The sequence below is a fragment of the Patagioenas fasciata genome, chromosome 7 (genome assembly GCF_037038585.1).
Source record: "Patagioenas fasciata isolate bPatFas1 chromosome 7, bPatFas1.hap1, whole genome shotgun sequence".
NCBI lineage: Eukaryota > Metazoa > Chordata > Aves > Columbiformes > Columbidae > Patagioenas > Patagioenas fasciata.
Window position 1 is genome coordinate 1,697,857 of NC_092526.1, and position 25,358 is coordinate 1,723,214.

Genomic DNA, 25,358 nt, shown 5'->3' on the forward strand with positions numbered 1-25,358 from the left:
CCTAAAAGACATTTCAAGATTCTCGCCACCCCAGATATCCATTCCTGCATCGTAAGTTCCTATCTCTTCAAAGTAGTTTCTGTCAATAGAAAATAGGCCACCAGCCATAGTAGGGGTCCTAGTTGAAAACAAAAAGAAAAGAAAACAAAACAAAAAAAAAAGAGGAAAAAAGAAAAAATACCTTTTGAAAGACACTGTGGAATTTATTCAGTGACACTACAGTACATTTCACTACCTCAGACATTTTGACTATAAATAAATTCTACGTACAGCAACTTAAATATCAGCGAGGAGCAAGGAGGAGGTTTTGGCTGCGCCCCCCACAGCCGCCACCCCCAAAATCCCATCTCCAGAGGCCCTTCAGGAGCATTGTCATGGGAAAGTGGATGGAATTTTGGCCTCCTGCATCCAGAACAGCAGTGCAAATCCAATCTGAAATGCTTAGCGAAGACAGTTTAATGCCTCAGCTTTGCCTCGCAGGGAGACTAAATGTGCATAAAATTACCAGGCGTAATCTCTCCTAACAGGATTATAAATCCTTACAACGGGCAAATCCGGTCAGAGTGCAAGTTCTCTTTGTGTAAAGATGTCCTGTTTCCCTATAAATATCTGCTTTACGGTTTTTCTGCATTTCGAGTTGACGTGAAATGAAAAGTGCTCACCCCAGTTGGCAGGAACGGGGCTCAGAGTTACTGCACCAACGTGTGCCCACCAGCTCACGGCTCTCACACACCATGTGCACACCAACTCACAGTTCTTACACACCATGTGCACACCAACTCACAGTTCTTACACACCATGTGCACACCAACTCACAGTTCTTACACACCATGTGCACACCAACTCACAGTTCTTACACACGAGGTACCACCAACCCAAAGCTCTTACACCATGTACCCACCAACCCACAGCTCTTACACATAATGTACCCACCAACTCACAGCTCTTACACACGATGTGCCCACCAACCCAGAGCTCTTATACCATGTACCCACCAACCCACAGCTCTTACAACACGATGTGCCCACCAACCCAGAGTTCTTACACATGATGTGCCCACCAACCCAGAGCTCTTATACCATGTACCCACCAACCCACAGCTCTTACACACCATGTGCCCACCAACTCACAGTTCTTACACATGATGTACCACCAACCCAAAGCTCTTACACCATGTACCCACCAACCCATAGCTCATACACACCACCTACCCACCAAGCCACATGTGCACACCAACTCACAGTTCTTATACACGATGTACCACCAACCCAAAGCTCTTATACCATGTACCCACCAACCCACAGCTCTTACACACCATCTACCCACCAACCCACGGCTCTTGCACACCACCTACCCACCAACTCACAGCTCTCACAACATGTACCCACCAACCCATGGCTCTCACAACAAGTGCCCAGCAACTCACAGCTCTCACAACAAGTACCCACCAACCCATGGCTCTTACACACCATGTGCACACCAACTCACAGTTCTTACACACGATGTACCACCAACCCAAAGCTATTATACCATGTAACCACCAACCCAGAGCTCTCACACATGATGAGACACACCAACCCATGGCTCCCACACGATGTATGGTGCACACAGACACATGTTCAAGTGCACAGCTAGAGGGGTTGCCCCAAGGATGGGTTTTAAGCTCAAATGTGTCCCTGCAGAGCTCCATCATGCAGATGGGTGGCAGATGGGCTGAGGTCTCAGCATCCTCGTAACTACAAGCTTGGCCAGTGAGGACCTCTGGGGACGTTAATGTGGCAGCGAATCAAGATCTGCCAGTCAAGTATTGGTCATGCTTGTGTCTTCAGATTCAAAAACAACAGCAAAGTGGGCAAGGTTGGGTTTTGTAAAGGCTCAATGCACTGAATACGACCACACACGAACATGTTAGTAGCCTCGGCCTGTCTGCAAAGGATTCGCTCACCAAAATTAACTCGTTTATTCGGTTATTTGGTGAACCGCTTCTGAAGCCTGCATGGAATATCTGATGCTCGATGGTCATATCAGGCACCTGAATCTCTACAGTGCAACATTCGTGGCACTGGTGCTTCTGCCCGGTTACAGCTCAGTTTCTGTGGGAGCTCCTGCGTTTGGAGACGGTCATGTGCAAACACTGACCTAAAGCAAGCTCATGGAGTTTTTCCCAAAAGTAAGACAACGGGAGCAGAACGGTTTACGTGCAATGCAGGCAAACACCAGAACTGGGCTTCACAAGCACTCCCACCCATGGCAGGACAGAGTCACTCGGGCACTTCCCAGATCTTCCTTGAGCAGCTTTCACGCGTCCTACATACATTAATCAGCTAGCACACACCGCTATGTGCACACATCATTACCATGTCAGGTTATGGTTGGTGTGGGTGTTACACCCCTGCACACACGCGGTGCAGACGCTCAGACCCGCAGGATGGTGCTGGGCTGCAGAGGCTGAGCCCTCACTTAAGCTCAACAAACCCAGGTAATTTGCCTGCTGTGCAATTAGTTCCTCTTCTGCAGGAGCTGATTAACGTTATTCCCAGAAAAATAAGCAGTCTAGCAATGCAATAATGCCAGACCCTGAGTTTACCAACACTTCATTCCTATTTTTCCCCCTGTGCTCCCGGCACTGCAAGCTCAGTTAATTAACCGTCCATCATTTGGACGGGGATAAACCTCCCCCGGTCCCCAGGCTGCTTTGCTGGGTTTCTGCCACAAATGATCCTGTGGGTCCCCTCAGCCATCCGGAGCTGTGGAGCAGATGGGGATGCCCGGGTGCTGTGTCCTGACACCAGGTGCTGTGTCCTGACACCGGGTGCTGTGTCCTGACACCAGGTGCTGTGTCCTGACACCGGGTGCTGTGCCCTGACACCAGTATCATGGCAGATAAACACCACCTAGTGTGGGCAGCACAACATAAAGCTGACTCTGAAATCCTTCGGAATGGAACTGTTTCTGTGCCAGATGATTACCGAGGCAAAAATAGTGCATTTAAATTAAATATCTATTATTGATTATCTAGAAACTCTGTAAGTCTGTGCAAAACTACTGACACTGATCCCAAAAGCTGTGTCAGTACTGGGGTTATTCACCCGCTCGATAACCGGCCCAGTTCCCACAGGACTCTCAGCAACCCACAAATGTTTTGGAGTCACAGAAGCATTTTGGTTGGAAAAGACCCTCAAGATCATTGAGTCCAACCATAACCCACCCCTGGCACTGCCCATGTCCTGAGAACCTCATGTCCGTCTGTCCAGCCCTCCAGGGATGGTGACTCCAGCACTGCCCTGGGCAGCCTGTTCCAATGCCCCACAGCCCTTTGGGGAAGAAATTGTTCCCAAATCCAACCTCAACCTCCCCTGGGCAACTTGAGGCCATTTCCTCTGCTCCTGGTGCTTGTTCCTGGGGAGCAGAGAACAGAAATTGTGATGAGCCCATGCCCAGCGCTGTGTGAACAAACCCCAGATCCCAACCTCCCATCCTCACCAGCTACGGACGTGAGGAGTGACACTGGTTTCAGGCAAAGAAAACCATCGCCACTCCTGTCTGCAATAGGAACCTTCATCCTCTGCCTCCTCTCCTTCCTCCTCCTCCTCTCTTTCCCTGCAGGAAGAGCCTTTGCAAAATATCCCATTCTTGCAAAGATCCAGCCTTAAGTGATTTTGGAATGAATTGTACACACAGATCTGGATCCTTCTGAAACAGCAGCTGTTTATGAAAAACAGTGTTTCCCTAATATTCACTAACTGAAATTAGAAGTGCTGAGTTTCATGCTGTAAAATGTAGCTATGCACCAATATACACCACAGATTTTCAAACAACTGAAGCGCGGCAGGCAGCTATTCTCTGTTCTGTAAATGCAGTGTTACACAAACAGATCTGCACAGCTCCTACTGCAAAACCAGCTGAAAAAGTAACATTAGAAAGTGTCCCTACAGTTCCTTTCTCAGCTTTGTGCCTATTAGCTATATTTTGCATACATTGAGTCATACTAACAAATATAGTAATACGTTATGATTAACTCTAATCATCATTCAAACCCACTTTGAACTTTATTTTGGACATAACGTCTGCTTCTCATTCCTGTAATTACTGGCAGTAAGCAGGATTCCCATTCCCATATATCTGCAACTTTTAACTCCCCATAGGAGGAGCTGCAGAACATCAAAGTATCTCAGGAGCATGGCGCTTGCTGCATCCCATCGATGTGGGGGGACAGCTCCCCAAAGCCACGTCATGTCACAGGGTCAACATCACTAACAAACAAGATCGCTATTTATATAGCTTGGAATAAGGATCATACACCAGTTTCAAGCACTGATGTACATCATCCAGGCAGTATTAAATGTAGTCAGCTCTAAGTTTAATCTGCCCTGGTAAGAAGATAAATATAATATGCTCCTAATATTTGATCTTGGATTTTTTCTCTCAATAACTAATTTATATTTGAGAAAATATTTTTCTGGAAAAAAAATACAATTTTTTAGTATTTATAACACTAGCCTGGACTGCCTTCAGCTTGAAAGAATAAAGGGCAATTATAGAATCACAGAACAGATTGTGCTGAAGGGACCTTCCCGGCTCCCCCAGTGCCCCCCCCGCCATGACAGGGACATCTTCACCAGCTCAGGTTGCTCAGAGCCCCGTCCAGCCTGGCCTGGGATGTCTCCAGGGATGGTTCAGCCACCACCTCTCTGGGAACCTGGGCCAGGCTCTCACCACCCTCATGAAGAATTTCTTCCTCGTATCTCATCTACATCTCCCCTCTTCCAGTTTAAAGCCATCACCAGAAATAAGCCATGCAGAGCCTGTAAATGCCCAGCACAGAAACACTTCATGACTTTAATACTGCAGATGTAAGAAGACAAGATGTTTGTCAACTGATTTTAGCCAAGTTTCCTGTTGCCGCAGGCAAAACCACAGAAGGAGAAATGAGTTCACTTGAAGACCAAGCATGTTTTGCCAAGTACAGATAATGTGCAAGGATTTTCCAGAGGCAAAAGAGGAACAAAAGGTTTGGCAGGACCATTGGTTTTGCTGACCGTACCCATGAACATCCACCACTGGACCGGGCCCAGCTGAGCAGGAACTGCACTGCCCACATCTTCCCAATTCCAGACCTCCCCACATCAGCGGATCAGCTGCAGGAAGCCTCAGCTTTAAGCTTCACCTCTGCACAGGGCAACCATCCTGGTTTCGCACCCAGAGAGCCCTCTGGAAACAGAAATGGGCTTTGCACTTTAAATAACAGGTTTTGGCAAGGTCTAATCATTCAGCAAGTTCACAAAGCCAGAGGTAACTCCAGTGACAGTGGAAGTTACAGCACTGACTATATGGGAACAGGATAAATCCTGAAGTGCCTCAGGACAGCAATGAATAGCCTTTGCTATTCAAATGAAATAAAAATACATATATACCCAGTGATGTGAGTCCCTGGGGCTTCTGTACCCTCAGGGCAAGGATCGTACCCCTAAAGCTACACCTGGCAGCTCCTCCGAGCTCCACAGCTCAGGTCACATCAGCACTCAAAGCCACAGCTCAGATTTTATTTCTGCAAATCCACCTGAAAAAACCACGTTCCAACTGATCCTAATGAACCTCGCAGAACGAAACATTCGCCTTGACCAGCTCTGTCTCCAGGAACAACCTTTTCTTCAGGGATTTCTTCTAAGTGGCCCCTTCCTGTTCCCATCTTATAGTTTCGATCCTAGCAAAGACACCTCGTGAAGTGAAAGCTCCCCAAGGTGGCTTTTGCTTCTGATCATTGTACACGTAAAAAAATTGTAGGTACATTTAAATAAATAAAACTTCAGTACCCGATGCCCACTGACTCCTATCCTCTTTCCCCAAGAAGGGGGTTACTGAGAAGGGTTCGGGGTGGAGATCCAGGACTCACTGCCCCATCATTAAAACTGCCCACCCATACCCACCACCTTTAAACTGGGACCATTTGCAAACTGGAAAGGCTTCGCTGCCCTTGCAAAACCTGCGATTCTTTGGGGAAGAGTGACCATTTTGGACTATTCTGGGAAAGGTTATGCTCTCGTGGTGTTTGCTGACCTGAGAAAAGCTACATAAGGGAGGAAAAAACCCCATGAGAACAAGAGAAGGGATGGCAGACTGGGGTTTAAGAACCTGAAGGAAAAAATAAGGGGCAAAAGTGGCCGGGACTGGTGTGTGAAGAGCAGGAGCAGCATCCACACAGGGATCTGGGATCAGAACCCCACCTGCCCAGGGCAAGGCATCGCTAATTAGGACGAGGGACACTAATTAGCATGAGGGACACCTCCGAATCTCCACCTGTTTGCTAAGAATACGCCAACCAATGTCCCTTTTGTGCTGGGTGTGGTAAGGAAGCTGTGGCACAGCTGCGCTGTGTGACAACATATCAGAGTCACTGAATCAAGTAACCTCTTCCCCACTAAATCCAGAGATCCCAACCAAGGCGGAGACTTGACTCAAATACCTAACTTGGCAATCTAAGAGATCCTTTGAGTCCCTCGGCAAATGTTTGGGAACTGGGAAGAAATTCCGGCACCTTGTGCCTTGGACATCACCCGAACTCCTGAGCTGGCACCAGTGAGCCGTCCTGACCTTCGCTGCAAAAACACCCAATTATACAGAAATAATACATCTGTATAGAAAATAACTCAAGAGCTTGAAAATGCACGCCTGACGATTTTAAACGCAGAAAGCAAAGGCAGGAATCTACGAATGTTATTATGAAAGAGAAATATTTTGAGTAAAACTTTTGCCAATCGCACGGAGTTTCAATGTAACAAAAAGCAGAATTTGAGTGCAGCTGCTATATTACATATATATGCAAACAAACAATAAGCCAGTGATGTTTGTATATTCTAGACTTATTCCACAAAGAAAAGATACGAATAAGGACATAGTCAACCTGCACCAGACTGAAATGACGATACAGAATGCAGAAAGCAACATGGCACAAAAGAAATGAATTCACCAACTTGTTTCTACATTTTTGATATGGGTTTGGCTTTCGTTTATTTTTATCCCTCCCATTTTCTGAATATTCAGGTGGCCTGAGCTGCCAAAACCATTCCTGACTGGCACAAGGGCTTCTCCTGCCTTTTCCTCTGGGGATGTAGAACCTATGGGTGATTCTGACACCTCAGGGCTGATGGTACCTGGAGAACCCCAAAAAGCCCAGACAATCCCCAGCCAAAAGCTGGTGGGGGAGAGGAAAAAAAAGCAGCTATTTTTTTGTTTTAATAATGTTAAGAGTCAACTACATGTCTGATTCTGGATTGACTTTAAGTGGGACTCCATTTCAAGAGAAGGCAATAAGAGCCGGGATGCTCCTGCTCCTGGGACCCTGTTTGCTCCTAACCAGAACCAAATCTAAAATGCAAACCAATCCAGCCCTTGCCCAGACTCCAGGCTCTGAAGGGCATGAAATGACAGATTTGGGCTATTTTCTGGCATAAATGAGGTTTGAAATCATTACATCCACTTGTGAGAGCTTTTATTCTTTTATTTTTGAATCTTTTTATGAAGACCACAGAAGCTATTAGAGCTGAGCAAATAACCCATTGCAAGGAACTTATTCAACGTGCTCTGTTTCAGCTTCATTTAACATTTTTCTAGGGGTTTTGTTACAGCCTTTGGTTTGAGCGATTAAACAAGTCAGGAACGACCACAGGAATTCAGGATCTACTCTTAGACCATTCTGACTGAGCTTGCGTGGTCATCGGTTTGATTTCCTAGGCGCTAGACACATGCATTCTAAGTACAAACCACCATAACCAAACACTCGGGGTCAATGTTCAAAAATGTGTGTTTCCGAAATATAGGCTAATATTTGCCTTAAGTTATGAAAAACCAGTAACACACAAGGCCAACCGGCTATTTGCAGAAACAGGGAGGATTTCAAAAGCAGGTGGTACTTTAGATTTCTGAATGTTGAAAAGAAGATAGGAGTTTTCTCAGCTCTGACAGCTACTTTGCAGCATTAAGGAGGTCAGATCTTGGTGTTCTCTGCCCTGAACAACGCGCCACAACTACCTGATGTGTTCTCTCTCATACTGCAGCAAAATCTTAGCTATTAAGCATTATTCTCTACATAAACAAGTGCTCTTGATCTGTTGGCCTTACCTGACGGGCAAGGTCCTGTCTCCTTTCCTCCTGTCCATCTCCCGCTGGGGAACCGGGTACCACCGAAAGTTCAGTTTCCAGTTAAACCCCCCGTACGTCATATCAGACCCGGCCATGTACTCAAACGTGTCGTCGCTGATCACATCAATGATTGGGCACACGACCGTTTTCCTGTTGAGAAAAGAAAAAAAAAAAAAAACACAAAAAAAACACAAACCAAAAAATTGGCTCTTTTTTAAACAAAATATTTGTTCATGTTATGCTGAATATTGGGTTTATTTTGAGGCTTCTCCGATGCTGCTCCGCCCAGCAGAGCAAGGGCCCCGCCACTGCGGCACCGCTCGGGGACACGGCCCTTGCCAGGTCGCACTTGCAGGGCCCTTTATGCGGAAAGAAGGGGGAAAATGCATCACCTTAAGAAAAGAGAAAAGGGAGGCGGTAGAGGGAGAAGAAAAGATAGAAAACAAGGAAACCAGGAAGAAAGAGAAAAGAGAAGAGGGAAACGGGAAGCAGAAAGAGGAAAGAGACAAGAGACAACAAAGAGAAAAAAGAGAGAGAAGAAGAAGAGGTAGAAGAAGGAAGAAGAGAGGAGAAAGAAGAGAGGAGAAAGAAGAGAGGAGAAAGAAGAGAGGAGAAAGAAGAGAGGAGAAAGAAGAGAGGAGAAGGAAAAGGAAAGGAGGAAAAACAAGAAAAAACTGCAGGAGAAGTGCAGAAAAGCATGAAAAACAGTGAAAAAGGAAAAAATGCGGAAAAGAAGTGAAAAAAGAAAACAAGAGAAAAAGGAAAAGTGAAAAAGAAAAGTGGGGAAAAAGAAAAAGGGGGAAAGAAAAAGAAAGCACACATGCCAGAGAATATCAGAGGTCACACAAAGTTGTGTCTGGTAAAACCAAGGGACAAGGACACCCCTCAGTGTGGGGGACCCCCAGAGCTCGGGGAAGTAAACGGCACAAGTCGGTATCACTGCTGGCATCATTATTAGTATTAGTATTCTACTGTCAGTAACAGAAATCCTGCTATAGCAACCAAAAGCTTTATTTAGAAATCAGATTTTGATACAAATATTAGATCTTCCCAATAAATTTGAAAAAAAAGCCTCATTTTCAGACGAACGAATTATTGTAAGGTCTATTTTTTTTCCGCAGCCCTCACCTGTCCTCCTTGATCCGCGCCAGCAGCGGCTCCAGCCAGCCCAGGGTGCACTCGCAATGCGCGTCCAGGAAGGTGAGCACCCGGCCCGAGGCGGCCGCGGCCCCGCGCAGCCGCGCGCGGATCAGCCCCGACCGCTGCTCCATCCGCACCAGCTGCACCGGCACGCCCAGGCTCTTCACGTAGTTCTCCAAGGAGGCCTTCAGGAACTCTGCCCGACACCCGGCCGAACGGAAAGAAAAACAAGAGAAAAGAAATTGAAATTGAAATTAAAAATTCAAATGGAAAATTAAAATTTACAAGTTAAATTCAAATATAAAATTTAAATTCAAATATTAAATTTAAATAAATGAAAATATAAATATAAAATATAAAATAAAAAATAAGAATAAACAAATAAAATAAAAATTGAAGGTGAAATTAAATTAAAAATTAAATTAAAAAATAAAATTAAAATATAAAATAAAATTAAAATACATAAAAATTAAAGACAAAATTAAATTAAAAATTAAATTTAAAAAATAAAATTAAAATACATAAAAATAAAATAAAAATAAAAATTAACAATAAAATAAAATAAAAATTAAAAATAAAATAAAAATTTTAAATTACATTTAAAAATTTAAACTTAAAATTAAAATAAAAAATAAAAAATATTAAATAAAAATAAAAATAAAAATAAGAATAAAAGTAAAAATAAAATAAAAATAAACATTAAAGATAAAATTAAAATTTAAAATTAAATTTAAAATATATCAAACAATTTAAATTTAAAATTAAAATTAAAGATAAAATTTAAATTTAAATTAACATTAAACATAAAATTAAAATTAAATAAAAATTAGAATTAAAATGACTGAACCCATCATTCTTAGCTATGTTTAGCAACTACCAAGTGCTTCCAACATAACAACAGAGTCCATGCGTCGTGCCGGGCCCTCCCAGGACCATCCTGCCTGGACTTTGCCAGAACACGGGAAATGCGTTTTGACACATTCAGAGGTTTTCGCGAAGCGCGAGAGCTGCGCTGCTGCAGTTCCCGCGGGAAACAGCCCGCACACACACGCGTGCGCGCGCACACGCACGCACACACGCGTGCACACACGCGCGCACACACACGCGCACACACATCTGCTGGAGCACCTCGTGAAAACCTCACAGAGATGGTAAAAAGCCACGATTGCCTTCCTCGCAATAACCCATCAATGAACAGTGAGTGCAAAATGATCACGCTTTTGCCGGTTTGTCTACAGTTAAATACAAATACGTGTAGTTTGGATGAATTTCACCTTTTGAGCTGTTTAGGAACCCAAAACTTTGCTCTTAGGAAAACCTGTAGTTACTTGGGCTGAAGTCTTCACAGAGAAACATTAAGCCTCTTTGTTTTCTGAAGCAATTAAGAGTTTTGTTAATGATACACAGGGCAGAAACAAACGCCAGCTTGGCTTGCACCCTCTGTCTCGGAACAGTTGCAGCTCTATGTTTTATTTGCCATTATATATATTTGGCTACTCCAGGAAAATTCATCGTTCCATTAATTCCATTCCCAGAATGTTTCACAATTCCTCTCCAGGTAATACCAGTTTAACCAGCAGACTGTTGTCTTCCTAAAGCCTGGGTTTAAAAGAAGAAGAAAACGGCAAGACCAAACGAAATGAATCACAAATATAGAGGGAAATTGGCTTGGTTTGGACATCGGGAAAAGCCAAAGCACAGAACGGGGGTTTGAAGAGACGGTGACAGAAAGAGATGTGCAAAAGGGACTGTCCTTTACAGCGATGTGAGATGATAAGCCACAGTGCAAGAACTCTGGACAGGAGCACCGTATATATGATCTACAACCTGATAACCAACCTCTGGCTCTGTTACTCGCTGGAAATGCATTTTAACCCCTTCTGTACCCCCCGGCCCGTTTGCTGCAGCCCCAGCAGCGATGGGTCCAGCCCAGCCCAACAAAAGCCACCCTCCACCCCACGGGATCCCCAAAACGATGCTAAACCACCCCAAAACCCCACCTCTCTCGCTGGCGTCGTCCACCAGGATGATCTCGGCGAGGAGGCGGCGCGGGGAGCGGTTGATGACGCTGTAGACGGTGCGGAGCAGCGTGCTCCACGCCTCGTTGTGGAACACGATCACCACGCTCGTGTTGGGCAGCTCGTCGGGGTACACTTTGGTCTTGCACCTGCCACGAAATGGAAGAACAGAACAAAACAAAAGACGACAGAAAAGGAGGGGTCAGTCTTTGATTAAATTCTACCGCTGGGACAGCCTGACAAAGGGGTCTCAAGCCTGGCGAGCAGAGGACACTTCAAACCAGTTACTGGTCTCTTCCAGCCAGAAGCCCCAAGGCAAAGCGAATTTCAAATCCTGTTTTCTCGCTAAGAAAACACAGCAGAGCATCCAGAGACACGGTCACAGCTCTCCTGGCTGCAAACACCGAGTGCCCAGCCAACGGGGCCTGACATTGCTAATTACAACTGCAGGGCAGGGAATATAGGGTGTGCAGAACAGTTAGACTAGGGTCAAATAAGTCTTTATTGGGACAAACCCCAAATTCTGTGTTTAAAAGCATACAGGCATCTGAGATCTTCCCATCTTTGGCAGTTTCTCACAAAGCAGCAATAAATGACTATTTCTCATACACTCTATGTGCCTGTTCATTGGAAGAACAAGAGGTCAATAATTTCACCTGGTTTTGGAAAACATAGAAATTAAGGCAAAGCGAGCAACGGATAGTAAACATTGCTGCTTTTGGGGACGTGAAGGAAACCTGTTTGCTTATTATAAAATAGAGCCCAAAATTGTGCACATTTGTTACAGATCTTGGACACATTTCAAAGATACAAACTCACCTACATCAACCTGTCCTCCCAGGTCAAGCCACATCATTTAAACGCACCTAATATGGATCCTTAACCATTGTCTCCACTTTTCTATTTCACTATCATATCATTTTCTGATGCTCTAAAGCAAGAAGAAATTATGTACAGCTCCTTAGTGCATCTTTTTTGTAATAATGCAAATTCAAAGCTTCTCTACAAGAAATTCTAAATTAGTGAATTATTCATTAGCAGCCTCCTCCCTACAGAAAACTTCTCTGTCAAGGGCCAAGGAGCAAATTAATAAGGTCCCTGAAGAAAAGTCACCTTGTCCATCCAGTTTCTTTCTCAAACATCATCTACCATAACTAAACTCTCTTTAACCTTTTCTTCTGCCACCGTGACATTTAAAGAAAAATAGATAAAACAACATCGTGACCACCGCTTCCAAAGTACAAGGTGAGGAGAGAATATAGAAGAATACAGAATACCACCGGCTTCTGTGGCACAGGTAAAACGTTTATGGTGTACATATATACACACAATGACATATATATTTACACACGTAACAGGTAATATGAGTATATATATATAGACATGCTTATATATACACATATAAGTCATTAGTAACTAGATCTGAGAGCAGAAAGTCCAATGCTAATAGTGACACTCTCTCTCTATATATATATATATATGAAATTATATATGCCACACACACACATCCCCATCAGTCTTGACATCAATTTGCTGAGGACCACTGAAGTTTGCTGGTAGCCATCCCACCTTCACAACTCCAGCAATGTAATTCTACAACTCTCCATCAACTGCAATCCAGATTCAAAAGTTCCGACAAACAAAATCCCTTGACTAATTATCACCCAGGACAACACCCTCTGTTTACCCAGAGGCATCTCAAAAAGGATGAGCCCAGCAGGGCAACATCTCCAAAAAAGGGCATTTTGGATTTGTGTTTTTCCTCGCAGACGTTAACTGTCCTTGGAAGGCGTCTCATGTCACCCCTGGATATCACGGACTGAAAACCAGAAGGGCTGTTTACACTCGGAGTTGTCTTCCATACTTCAAAGTACCTACACAGCTGGAATAAATCCTGCTTGTCCTGTATTTCACAAGTCATTTTATTTACAGTTAAAACAGACACAATTTTTGAAACTGGAAAAGAACCACTGCATAAGATTATGGTTAAAAATATTCAGAAATGCACATCAGTAATGAAATGAGACACGGAAAGTGTATTCCCTTTTCTTTTTGGAGTTTAACACTAATTTTGCGGTGCAAATGGAATATTAAGGAACAGAATGTTTATCATCACGGAGGATTTGCCAGGATCTTCAGTCCTTTAACTGTCATTCTCATTATTCTCCGAGGTATCTTATGGTACCCAGAGTTCCGGGCTGGATGAACGGAGGACACTGATGAAGAGGCTGCACATCCAATGTTTTGCAGCAGACAGACCAATCCAAATTACCAGAAATCAGGTCATAAAAATCCACGAAGAGCATCCTTTCCATATGTCCTCCTTCTAAATTTTCACAATGACTCCACATCAGATATTGTACCATAAAGTGAGGAATTCTTCTCTTTTTATGGCATTTGCCTGTATCCACACCAAAAGACTCTGCTGCACGTCCCTCCTTAGTCTCGCAGACAATTACACGGTGGGATTACCCCCTCTGGAGGAGGATTATTCAATTTCCAGATCAGTTTGTTCTGCAGGTCTGTTATGTATATTTCCCCAGGTACACCAAGCGATGTACAGGGATTTGTTCTTATCGCATCTGCTCATCAGAGGCTAAATTAAATTCATCCGCTTTTTAAAATTTGGGTCATTTGATTTCAGCAGAAAACGTAAATGCTGGTAGTTTGTCTCTATGAAACCATTAAATCCTTGTGTATCTATAGTTTATTAGATGTTATTGCAGCACTTGATGCACCAAGGGGAACGTTTAGCCCAGCCTTTCTGGCAAGCCGTGCCCTGTGCCGACCTCCACGAGACCCAGCAAAGCAGAGAGCGGCTCCACAACCATTTCCTTCTGCTTTCTGGGAGTTTCTGGACACCCACTTGTGCTGGTTTTGCAAATCAGAGGCCAAGGGCAAGACGTTAACCAGGCACTGTTAATGATGGGCACCAGGAACCAGACCCACTGAGATTTTTAGCTATATTCCTGGGTTGTTGATATTTGTGTGTACAAAACACAGGGTTTTGTCCAAGTTTTTGGGCTCCCTCTAAAGCCACAAGCACAACATAGACACAACAGCATAAGTTATGTGGGCACTGTGATGACTTTGGTCACTTTGCCTGCAAGAGGAACGTGAAGTATCACAGGGCAGCAACACATTAATTGTAGAATCATAGAATTATAGAATCACCCTCCAACCATTAACCCAACGCTGTCACTGAACCATGTCCCTAAGAATCCCACCTTGAAGAGCAGCAACATTTTGGGGCAGAAGCTCAGGGCGTATTTCATGTTGCATCATTTCATGTTTTATTTCTTACAGAGCATTCCTCCCTCCCTCCCATCCTCAGAAGGTTTCCAGCGCAGCAGGACAGTGACTTAAGGACCACATTTTTAAAAAGCAGCTGCTCTGGAGTTGGCAAACTGTGCACAGACAGGACATAATTAGAGCTCATTAACTGATGAGTGTGTATCACAGCTGACTCCTGCACTGGTCCTTGGGATGATTTGAGTCCAGAACCATCATTCCTACAGTGAAAACACTTATCGCTTGAATTAAGCGGAAAACATCCCTAGCCACGTCCAGCTCAGTGCTTAAAAACAAATGGAGATGAAGGAAGGAGCAGATAGGAGATACAGAAATCAAAATATCAATTGTCGCAAAGCTGAGACTGCTCTGGTTTGGAAGTGTTTGCTTTTACCAACAGCCCTTTGCTCTCTGGTGGAAACGAGACACTGATTAGTTTTCACTAAACTCGCTCAAAGCAATTTTCATGAGCGTTTGATTCACTTTAAAAGTTAAACAACGAAGATCAGTAATAACGCAGCCATACGGTAGGTGTATAATCACTGTTCTTGCTCTTAAAGCAATTCCCGTTGCCATCTGCAAGATGTGCAATGGAAAACAATCGCAATCCGTAAAAATGTGACTGATTTGCACCCTGTCCCACGCTCTGAACCCCATGCTCGTAGAATCACAGATGGTTTGTGTTGGAGGGATGTCCCCAGTGACCCCCTTGCCATGACAGGGACATCTTCACCAGCTCAGGTTGCTCAGAGCCCCGTCCAGCCTGGCCTGGGATGTCTCCAGGGATGGTTCAGCCACCACCTCTCTTGGTGGAGCAGGTCCCATGACGGGGGTGACATCTCGGGGATCTGGGCTCTGTTTTCCCCGTGTCCATCCCCAGGGAAGGCTCAGTCACAACCAATTTCCATCCTGCCCTCCCAGCTCACCTCTAATGGGCTTTCAGCCCCAACCAGATCCCCTGCTCACTTGGAAGTGTTTGTAAGCGCACAGAGGATAAAAACCTTTCCCGTCCCTTTCCTGAAATGACAAATGACTCACGCTGCATTTTGTTCTAATTCACAAACACACCACTTGCTGAAGAAACAATAAATAAGTCATCTGCTACTCAGAGGCTATGGAACACAAGGACTCCCTCTCCGCCAGCCTGCGCAGTTACAATGCAGACTGATTGTTCAACATGCCCCGACACTGAAACTCTTCCCCAGAAACACTGCTTTTCTCAGGCACTCATCAGATGTTTCTTTATGAATACACATGAAGTAAATACGGCTGTTTAAATGTGAGAAAAACACATTTTCCAAGATCAATAACATGGAAACAGAGCGAGACGACCTATTTGCCACCCTCCCCATCAGCCGTGTGCAGGCGATGTGAGCGCATGGGCTTGCACAGTGGTTTTATCCCTTCCAGAGCTGGGCTGGATTTCTCAGGGAAGAAACTCAAGGTAAAAGATCATCCGTGAAAGCAAAGTATTTGAAGGGAAAGAAATGAGAGTAGAAATATTATATAAAATTTATTAGGCAGCATTTTGTATATGATGCATTTGGGAACATCCAGAACTGTGTTAAATATTTGTAGTTTATATGACTTGAGGGATCTTGATGATTATTTAGTCGTTACCTTTTATTGCTTTGTTTTAGTGAAAAGATAAACGACCAACAGCCATAAAGAAAAGGCTGGTAATGCAGATCCCTGATGTGATTCCTCTATGTGACCACATTTACCGTACACTCCAGTGCCAGCAGTGCAATCTGTAGTAGAATTATTCAAGTTATCTAGGAAACATAGGTTTATATATATTTACACAAGCTTGTATGTAGATGGTTTATCTATACATACATAAGAACTGACACATAGGCACACAGGCAACCTCAACTTGTCTCTGTGGGTTAGCAAGGTCTCTCTCCTCACAGGTATTTATTATTTATGATGAACAATGTTCTGATGCAACACTACATTCCACTGGAATCACTATTTGCAGCACCACAATGTACGGATGATTGTGGGAAAGCATTAATATGTGCAGTAAGTAGGAAACATCTGAAAGAAATGTTAAAGGAATGGATATTAGGAACAATTTCTCCCCCAAAGGGCTGTGGGGCATTGGAACAGGCTGCCCAGGGCAGTGCTGGAGTCACCATCCCTGGAGGGCTGGACAGACGGACACGTGGTTCTCAGGACATGGGGTAGAGGTGGACTTGGCAGTGCTGGGTAATGATTGAACTCAATTATTTTAAAGGTCTTTTCCAACCAGAAACTGAAAGCATTATCGAGACAGGGGAAAAACTCACTCCTAATGTCACAAGAATGCACATAAACCCACAGCAAAAAGCAGTATAACCAGAAGTGATGAATTAATCATTACGCAGCAAGATCCTCTGCAAAAGTGCCTGTTAGAAATGACAACGCTGTAGCGAAGCGGACTGCCAAAACATCGGAAGTTACAAAGCAAATCGATAAATTCATCTTTTCACAGGTGTGGTCACCTTCCAGTCAACTTTATACTTTGCGGTTATTTCACTGTCTTAGTTTAGCATCACATTCACACCTTATTTTTGATGAATGATCAAGAACAATCTTACACAAAAAGTGATAAGTTCACCTTTAAACAGCTCATCACACCTACCAAAACTACTTCATCCCTCCTCTGTCACCATCCTTCATCCTTCCTCTGTCACCATCCTTCATCCCTCTTCTGTCACCATCCTTCATCCTCCCCCCCTGCTCCCTGCACCTTCCCAACAAAAACAGATGGCAAAACACACTCTGAAGAAAAGATTATGAAACAGCTTAACGTGATTGACTCCTTCTAGGTTATTTTGGTGTTTAAATCTCGCAGCTGAGGGCTGGTGTGGCTTCGCTGCTCTGTAATGCTGCATTTTCTGTAACACAGGGCTCTCAGTGAAGCCTTTAAAAAGCCCAGATTGCCCATTCAAGACAAGCAGCTTTCCCTCTGCCGCACCGCACACCAACACCGCTTTTGCCACATGAAGAGCCCCAGTCCAAGGACAAGAACCACCCACCCCTGGGACCCCACAGCCATGGGCATTTCTTCAGCAGGCAGTGACACCTCCTGAGCCGCTGGATGCCCTCAAAAACCAGGCAGGAACAGCCCGAGGTGTTCCTGTAGCACTCACCACCAACGCTGGCACCTTGGGCATGTACCCCCCTGTTCCCTCTCCAACATCACCCCACTTTGGTTGGAAGAGAACCTCAAGATTGAGTCCAGCCACAACCCACCCCTGGCACTGCCCCATGTCCTGAGAACCTCATGTCCGTCTGTCCAGCCCTCCAGGGATGGTGACTCCAGCACTGCCCTGGGCAGCCTGTTCCAATGCCCCACAGCCCTTTGGGGAAGAAATTGTTCCTAAATCCAACCTCAACCTCCCCTGCGCAACTTGAGGCCATTTCCTCTCATCCTAATGTTCTGATGAAATGCAGAAAGCCCGAAATCGGCCAGTTCTCATTACCCCAATAGCAAGTCTGGATGCTCAGGTGTCCCTTGCCCTTGCAGAGATGAAGACATCGCTCCGTAGCAAAGCTGCAGCCACTGGTGTTTCTTTATCTCCCTTTGGACCCAGAACACGCCGCCATCACGCTCAGATACCTCACGAGATGCCAAATCGCATCAGTGCGTATCGATTATATGCCAAGGCACATCAGGATGCTTTATCCTATGCTAATAGCACATAACGAATGTTGTGCTTTGCTTGTATATCGCGGTATTCCAGTGGGACAGCGGTGGTACCCACAGAAATACTCAACATGTTTCCATCTGCCTCTGATCTTCAACAGCACTTAGAAACAAAAGGAAGAGTTGCACTTAATTTAAAAAATATCCAGGCAAAAAACCCAGCATATTTGATGTTTGGTGGTAGTGGGAGGCCACTTCTGGTTTCCCTCTACAAAGAATGGCAGCAAAAATCTCTGTTTCACCTTGCTGAAGTGATTTTGAAACCCCAAGCACCTCCTGGGAAGCCAAATGCGGCCTGGGGTAACCCCAGCCATCATTTCTGCTCAAACACCCACAGAGCCCTCGGAAACTGCGTTTAGAGGACAATCCCACATCGCAAAGTTCCCTTTCCAAGTTCCCAACGCAATTCTCACGTGCAGATCGCCACTGTTCGGGTTCGGTTCTGCTTCCTATAAGCCCCACGCTGCAGCCCAAGTTAGCTACCACAGTGAGAAATCATGTATTTCCACAGTAAGTGATAACTCTCCTACTGCAAAAATCCTATTGCCTGAAATAGGCTCTTCCCATCTAGTTTAAATAAGATCTGTAAGTTACCCAGGGAAATTGTCAAGATGAACTCTATGGTAGAGCATTATGAGCAGAGGAGAAGGCAGCTGAGTGTCTGAGTTCCCTGCCAGAGCAGCACTAGCACCTCAGAGCACACAGCTTTAAACCCTGCTTTAATAATTTACATTGCAACAGTTCATATTTTAAACTGAAATCTATGCAAATGAAAGGTAAATAGAAATTAATTGAACAAGAATTCACTTCACCTAAAGCAGAGCTGTGTCGGAACTGCATCCACATTGTCTTACTGAATTTCCCTGTATCAAAATCCTCCCAAGCTAACCAATTTTTATATCCAGCAGATGATGGATGTGAAATACCTCATGAAAGTTGTTCCTCGGTGTTCCATTACACAGTATAAATAGCTTTGCGGTTTGTAGGAGCACAGACCCTTCACTCACTCCTTCAGCTACCGCTGTTCATAAAGCTCCATGTACAGCCTTCAATATCAAATCCTCTTTGGGGATTTTCAACCCCAAATCCATTTTAATATTTCAGAAGTTACTTCAGCAGTCACTTACTAAACACTCTGAAGTTCTTTTTATGTTTGATGAGGAACACAATAACCCAGCACTGTATTATAAAAAGCAAACAACACAGAGGACACTATTTCTTTTTCAGAGGACGATACTAAAGGCCCCTTTGTACTTTCTCCACTTTTTCCAACAAAAACCAAAGATCTGTAATGGTAATTACGGTGCAGATCAGGCTTTCTTGGATGGTTTTTGATCATGAATTTTGTTCTGCTTCCAGTGTCATTTTTCATTATATCATTGCTGAATCTCCTTTGAAATGCACCCAGCTAAACTCAACATTGTTAAGCAATTTTGAAAATATTTTAACAAGTATGAATTTTGAATCCCCGAAACACCTTATACGCAATAAAGGATGCAAGAACCAAATAAATCATTTTCACATGCTTGTGCTTTCACACAGCTCCGGAGGCCCCAGCTAAGGGGTGAAATTCTGCATATCCCTGCACCTCCACCTTCCATTTGCCAGTCCAGGGGGATCAGTGCCGCACGGCTTCTGGAAGTCGCCAAACGCAGCCTTCAAAATCCAAAGTGCTTTTTCCAGTCTGCGCACACCACCACGTAAATTACTGGGAAACTACTTTCTCTTATTGTGTTCTTACTTGCAACAATAATGCATGAATTTTCAATGGCGTTCAGGGAATAAGGTGGAGAGCAGCTGATTTCACCAGCAAGGTGAAGAGCTTCCATAGGGAGGACACGAAGCAGGAGCATCGTTATCCACGCAGGCTTATCTCCTGCCATTCTCGCAACTGCTTCAGATTCCTCCTTTGTGACAAAGTGAATTTGCTCTCCACGCCACAAGCAGCTCCCCAAAACAAGACCGTGCTGTCGGCAGAGTGGGACAGACACCCCAAAACCAGCAGGTGCCCAGTGTTGCATCCACCACAACCAGCTCCAGCAGGACAGACGCTGGGAGGTGGCCAGAGCTTCTACTGCCTCGGACAGACACTTTAAACTGGTCTTTACTGCTGCTTGGAGGTCATAAGAGACTCACTGTGATGCTGAAGCTCTCTACATACCTGCTAATAAAATCCAAACCAAGGATCTTTATTGCTTTGACTGTCCAGTGCTCAGCTGCCTGCAGAAATGAATGTATGGTGGTGATCTGGGTGCAGAATAATCAGCAAACAGGCTGCAACAGCACCTGCTTGTCTCAGTCCTCTTTAAAAAATAAGAAAAAAACATAACAACGTGGTTAAATCATTAAGGACTCTTGTTTTGGTAAAGAAACCGTGATTAGTTTGTTTCTTGCTGCTGAATGTAATTGTGCAGCCTCTTCTCACTTCCCCAAGTGAACCCAGAGACTCATTCCCACATTTCCCTTCCAGGCACATGGAAAAGCTGAACTCTGCTCCTCGCAACAACCGGCTGGTCCAACAGCAGCAGCCGCAGGACCCGTGAGAGCCACGAGCGGGCAGAGGGGACGGCTCCGCTCCCAGGAGCCAATTTCACACCTACATCAGAAAACGGAGTCACAGCTGCTGGCCGGGGACTCTGTGGCCAGGGAGGGACATGGGGAACCATCCCTGGACCAGCTGCAGAAACAGAAACATCCGTCCAACACAAACGTCCGTCCAACACAAACATCCACCCTTTGTGTTCCAACACCGCGTATCTTCCCAAAGCGCACACCACAGCAGGACTAAACACCTAAAGGTTTAACTTCTTGTTATGTTATTTAGGATATTTATGGGAAAACTAGGAACGTGCTGATCCTTGCAACAAGGGTAACCTTCCCAAACTTTAAAAACGTGAAATAGCCGTGTAATTTTAAAAGACAAGTAAGCCATGCCAAACAAACCCTTCAATTAACCACCCTCAGCAGAAGATCCGATGGGAAGGAACCAAAGTCCCAGCAGGGCTGGGGGCAAGAGGAACTGCAAATCCATTACTCGGGGCAGGGGGAGGAAGAGAACAATACTGCAAATAACACTGAGGTGTTTGTCACAGGATCTAAACACCCTTTCTTTTACATAAGCTGGTTATTACTCTATAAATATTTAAAGTAATCTGAAACCAACAATAAAGGAAATAAATATCTCTTCTTTAGACAAAGTCCTCTATCGATAAGATCATTCCTTATCCCTAATTGAGCCGTTTTGGGGGTCCCTCTGCCAAGGCCGCTGTGCTGCCAGGAACTGGAATTTGCTTTCAGTTATTCTACCACTTAACAAGGAGCTGACTGCTTCTATTTTACAATCATACCTCCTCATATTCAGTGCTGTACTCCAAAGCAGACCACACTCCACACCAAACCGTGTCAAACAAGTGAGTTTATCTTTCTGGAAAGCAAACTTCCAAAGGTTTGGAATAAAGGACATCTTCAAAGATTCATGTCTATCCATGCCTACAAATAAATTCCAGAACTAAATAAAGAGAACTAACTAGGTCAACAGCCAAAACCACCGACACAACCTCCAGACACAATCCCTTATCCCTAACAGCATCTCAAATGTAGATGTGCACCTCCCAATGCAGAGAAGCTTAATCCATTTTCAGATTAACAAGGGTAAGTCGCTTCCATTTAAATGAGCTGTACAAACAAACCTCTGCTGAGCCCTCGCATTTGCTTCTCTTCGCACACACGGGTGCTTTGCTGATGGCGTTCAGATCAAACATCTTCCCTTTGTACCCACGACTGTCCCATCACCTACAGCAGGCTTCACCTGGCACGCATGTATATATAGATAATACTCTCACCTATGCATTAAAACCACAAATCACTAACTGCCAGAGCCCTCCTTGTATCTACCACCCTCTATCAATGCTCTGAGAGCAGGAAAGCTTTAATTTTAGGAGCAATCCTGCATATAAGAACCTCATGGAAGCTGCTGTTGCTTTGGCAGGATGGGGGAATCGAGAGTTCAACAATTAGAAACAATTTAATAAGACAAAGTCAGTAATAAAAGGACCATAAGCACTTCTGGAATCTCAGGCTTCCAATGGGCACGGCCACAATACGAGTAATAAATAAAAACCTGGTAAGTTATTGTGGTCCATTACGGTCGCCTTTAGAAACACCAGCTACCCAATGGTTAGAAAATATATTTTAAGTGGAATTTCCCCAAATACATCAAGATGCTATACAACAAGGACACATTTGGCCAATTTACATTTATGTGTAAACATGACCAAAAATATCTCCTCTCCTTTCGTTAGCTCAGCTAATTTCACTTGAGGCACAATCTCTAGCCAAGTCCTGCCTTGCTGTGCCCACCTTGCAGGGAGAGTTATGTGAGATAGATAGATAGATAGATGGATGGATGGATAGATGGATGGATAGATGGATGGATAGATGTAGATACATATATGTAGATATATACATATATCTCTAACCCAGCACGGTACAGCTACAGCAGAGCTGAACGCCAGAGTGGAATCAAAGCCCACACGTTATGGGAGAAACAGCAGCAAAGGGAAATAGCAACAAACTTAAATTGTTCCTTTTGCTGTGGGAAAGTACAGATGAACGGCTCACAAATCCAGTTGAGAAGCCATCTGTTGCCTCATGAACATATTCTTCTCATTGCTGGAGAATTACTTCTTTTAATCTTAAGAGTCTTTAGCTAATTTATACATTGGGAATTGGCTTTGATCTTACCCAGATTACCTGTATGTGCTTTCTCTCCCTACCGACAGTCACCCTGGGCGCTTTCCACCCCAAACAAGGTAGAGTAATTTCTAAGCTGTCATTTCAAAGTAATTTCTAGACAAAACTAATTAGTGATTTGTCCCTGAGCTTGCTTGTTCACAGGTGGTTTATAGTTTTGCTATGCACAACTATATACACAGAAAAATCTGAAAAATAATTAGCCTTTCATTATATGAAGTTGCAAGCAGACAAACCTGGCAACAAAGGAACTCTTATGTACTTGATCTGCCACGACTTAGAGCTGGAAAAAGAACTAATACAACACTTGCTGTTGCAAAACAAATGGATTAGACATGAACAACACAAACCAAAACAATCTACTCTACTTTATCCGGACTAAATTGCATGAAAAACAAATAGTGGTCTTGTAAAATCAAACACCAAATCTCATCAAGCCTCCTGCCCTGTAACATGGAGTTCAAGGCACTTAAAGGATGTTTCACAAAGGAAATTTCCACAGGCACTGATTGCCACTTGTACTCTGCTGCTTCAGAGCCTGTTCCCCCACCCCGAGACCACTTGTCAAGGGTTTTGCTTTGAAGAAACCAACACAAAACTATGGAACCGAATTTAAGATACATTATCATTCTGGAAAGAGTAACGGCGAGTTTGTTTCTGATCAGAAACACATCCTCCTAAGCACACACACACACAAGGCACCAGCTAACTTCAGCCTAAATTCCAGTGATAAGAAAATCCAATTATAATGGTTTAGCAATTTGTGGAACAACACTTGCAACCTTGCTCATCCAGAAAAGATTGAAAATGGATTTCTTCCCTTGCCGGAGAAAATGCTTACAAATAGAATTAAACATTTCTATGTTGAATTAAATTGGGTTTAAGGTTTAATCAATAGCTACTTCAAATTAGACCTGACACTGATTAAAATCTTCCAGTGGGACATTACCTACAGAACCCAGGCAACCGAGGGACATTCTCGGGTAGACAACATGAGATGCGATGGGGAGCGAGTTAAAGTGTTTGTGTGACAGTCGCATTCGTCAGCTGGAACTACAACATCGACACAGAGCAGAACACGATGGGACTTGACTGCACACGGGAGGTGATTTTGGAGACCTCGTTCCTACAGGTGTCAGAGCAAACCTGGTTGAGCTCAGGACATCACCCCAGGTCTATCCACAAATATCCCCATGTGGGAGAAAGACCAGACAAGAGACAAACACCGTATTTCCCAAAACTGTGCAGGGAGTTTATCATTACCCAGCAACAAACTCAGCCTTCCCTGTCTTGCTGAAACTCATAAAATCAATGGTTTTTTTAGAAATCTAACATTCTTCCTTTGGGGAAACAAAACCTCTCTCATCTTACAAACACTGTGGTTGCAGAATTACCAAACATTTAATCAGAAGCAGAGGATCATAAAAAGTTTCAGAGGCTCTTTCATGCACTAATGTCAAAAAATTAGGATTCTCTTGGATTTTTCCCCCCCCCTAATTTTGTTTTTCTTATTCAGACTCCAATGCCATTCACACCCAACCACTCCGTTCGCCACAGTGCTACTTTGATCATTTGGAGTCACAAAAGCAGCGATGATCCCGAAGACAAGAGCTCTGGTATTATTGACATCTACCACCATGGGATGTGAGGACCAGACTGAGGGAGCGACAAGGACCGAGCAGCATCTCTGACCCTTCCTCCAGGTCTGTGCACTGCACACTGACCCCTGAAGCACAGCAAAGCAGACGAGAGCGGCCTTGGCGAAGCAGGAGAAACCTCCACACGCACATCAGGAGGACGCGATAACATTGTCTGAGTGAATAAACATGGGCAGTGAGGAACAAAGAGGGGAAAAGAATGAGGAAGGGCGAAACAGGAACAGAATGGGAATGGATTATATACACATATATATATAAAAAAATAAAATTACCTATAATTTAAAAATAATTTTTTTAAATAAAACTATTATATTTTTATATATACATTATATATATACACTTATATAAAAATAAAATTACGTATAATTTTAAAATAATATATTTATATTAAAATATATTTTATATATTATATATAAAATATATACACACATATATAAATAAAATTACATATAATTTTAAAATAATATCTTTATATAAAACTATTATATATTTTATATATATTATATATATAAAAATATATATATAGACACACCTCACAACAATGAAAAAGCTCCCGCATCACTGTACTCCTTGCCTTTCCCTGCCCTCTTCCCAATGCCTTTGCCAACAACTGTGCTGTAGCACAACTGAAGAATGAATTCCTAGAATGAGAAACTGCAACAAGAC

At 43.8% G+C, this 25,358-nt stretch overlaps 1 protein-coding gene across 3 annotated transcripts in view; it reads right to left on the reverse strand.

Annotated features, from left to right (window-relative positions):
* Positions 1-25,358, reverse strand: part of GALNT13 (polypeptide N-acetylgalactosaminyltransferase 13) — a 113,248-nt gene that overhangs the window by 41,405 nt on the left and 46,485 nt on the right. For all 3 annotated transcript variants that reach the window (XM_065841362.2, XM_071810651.1, XM_071810652.1), the window contains exons 5-8: positions 11,280-11,446; positions 9,268-9,475; positions 8,119-8,289; positions 1-118 (exon numbers count right to left, since the gene is read on the reverse strand). In XM_065841362.2, coding sequence (XP_065697434.1) covers positions 1-118; positions 8,119-8,289; positions 9,268-9,475; positions 11,280-11,446 — 664 coding nt within the window. The remainder of the gene's footprint in view (positions 119-8,118; positions 8,290-9,267; positions 9,476-11,279; positions 11,447-25,358) is intronic.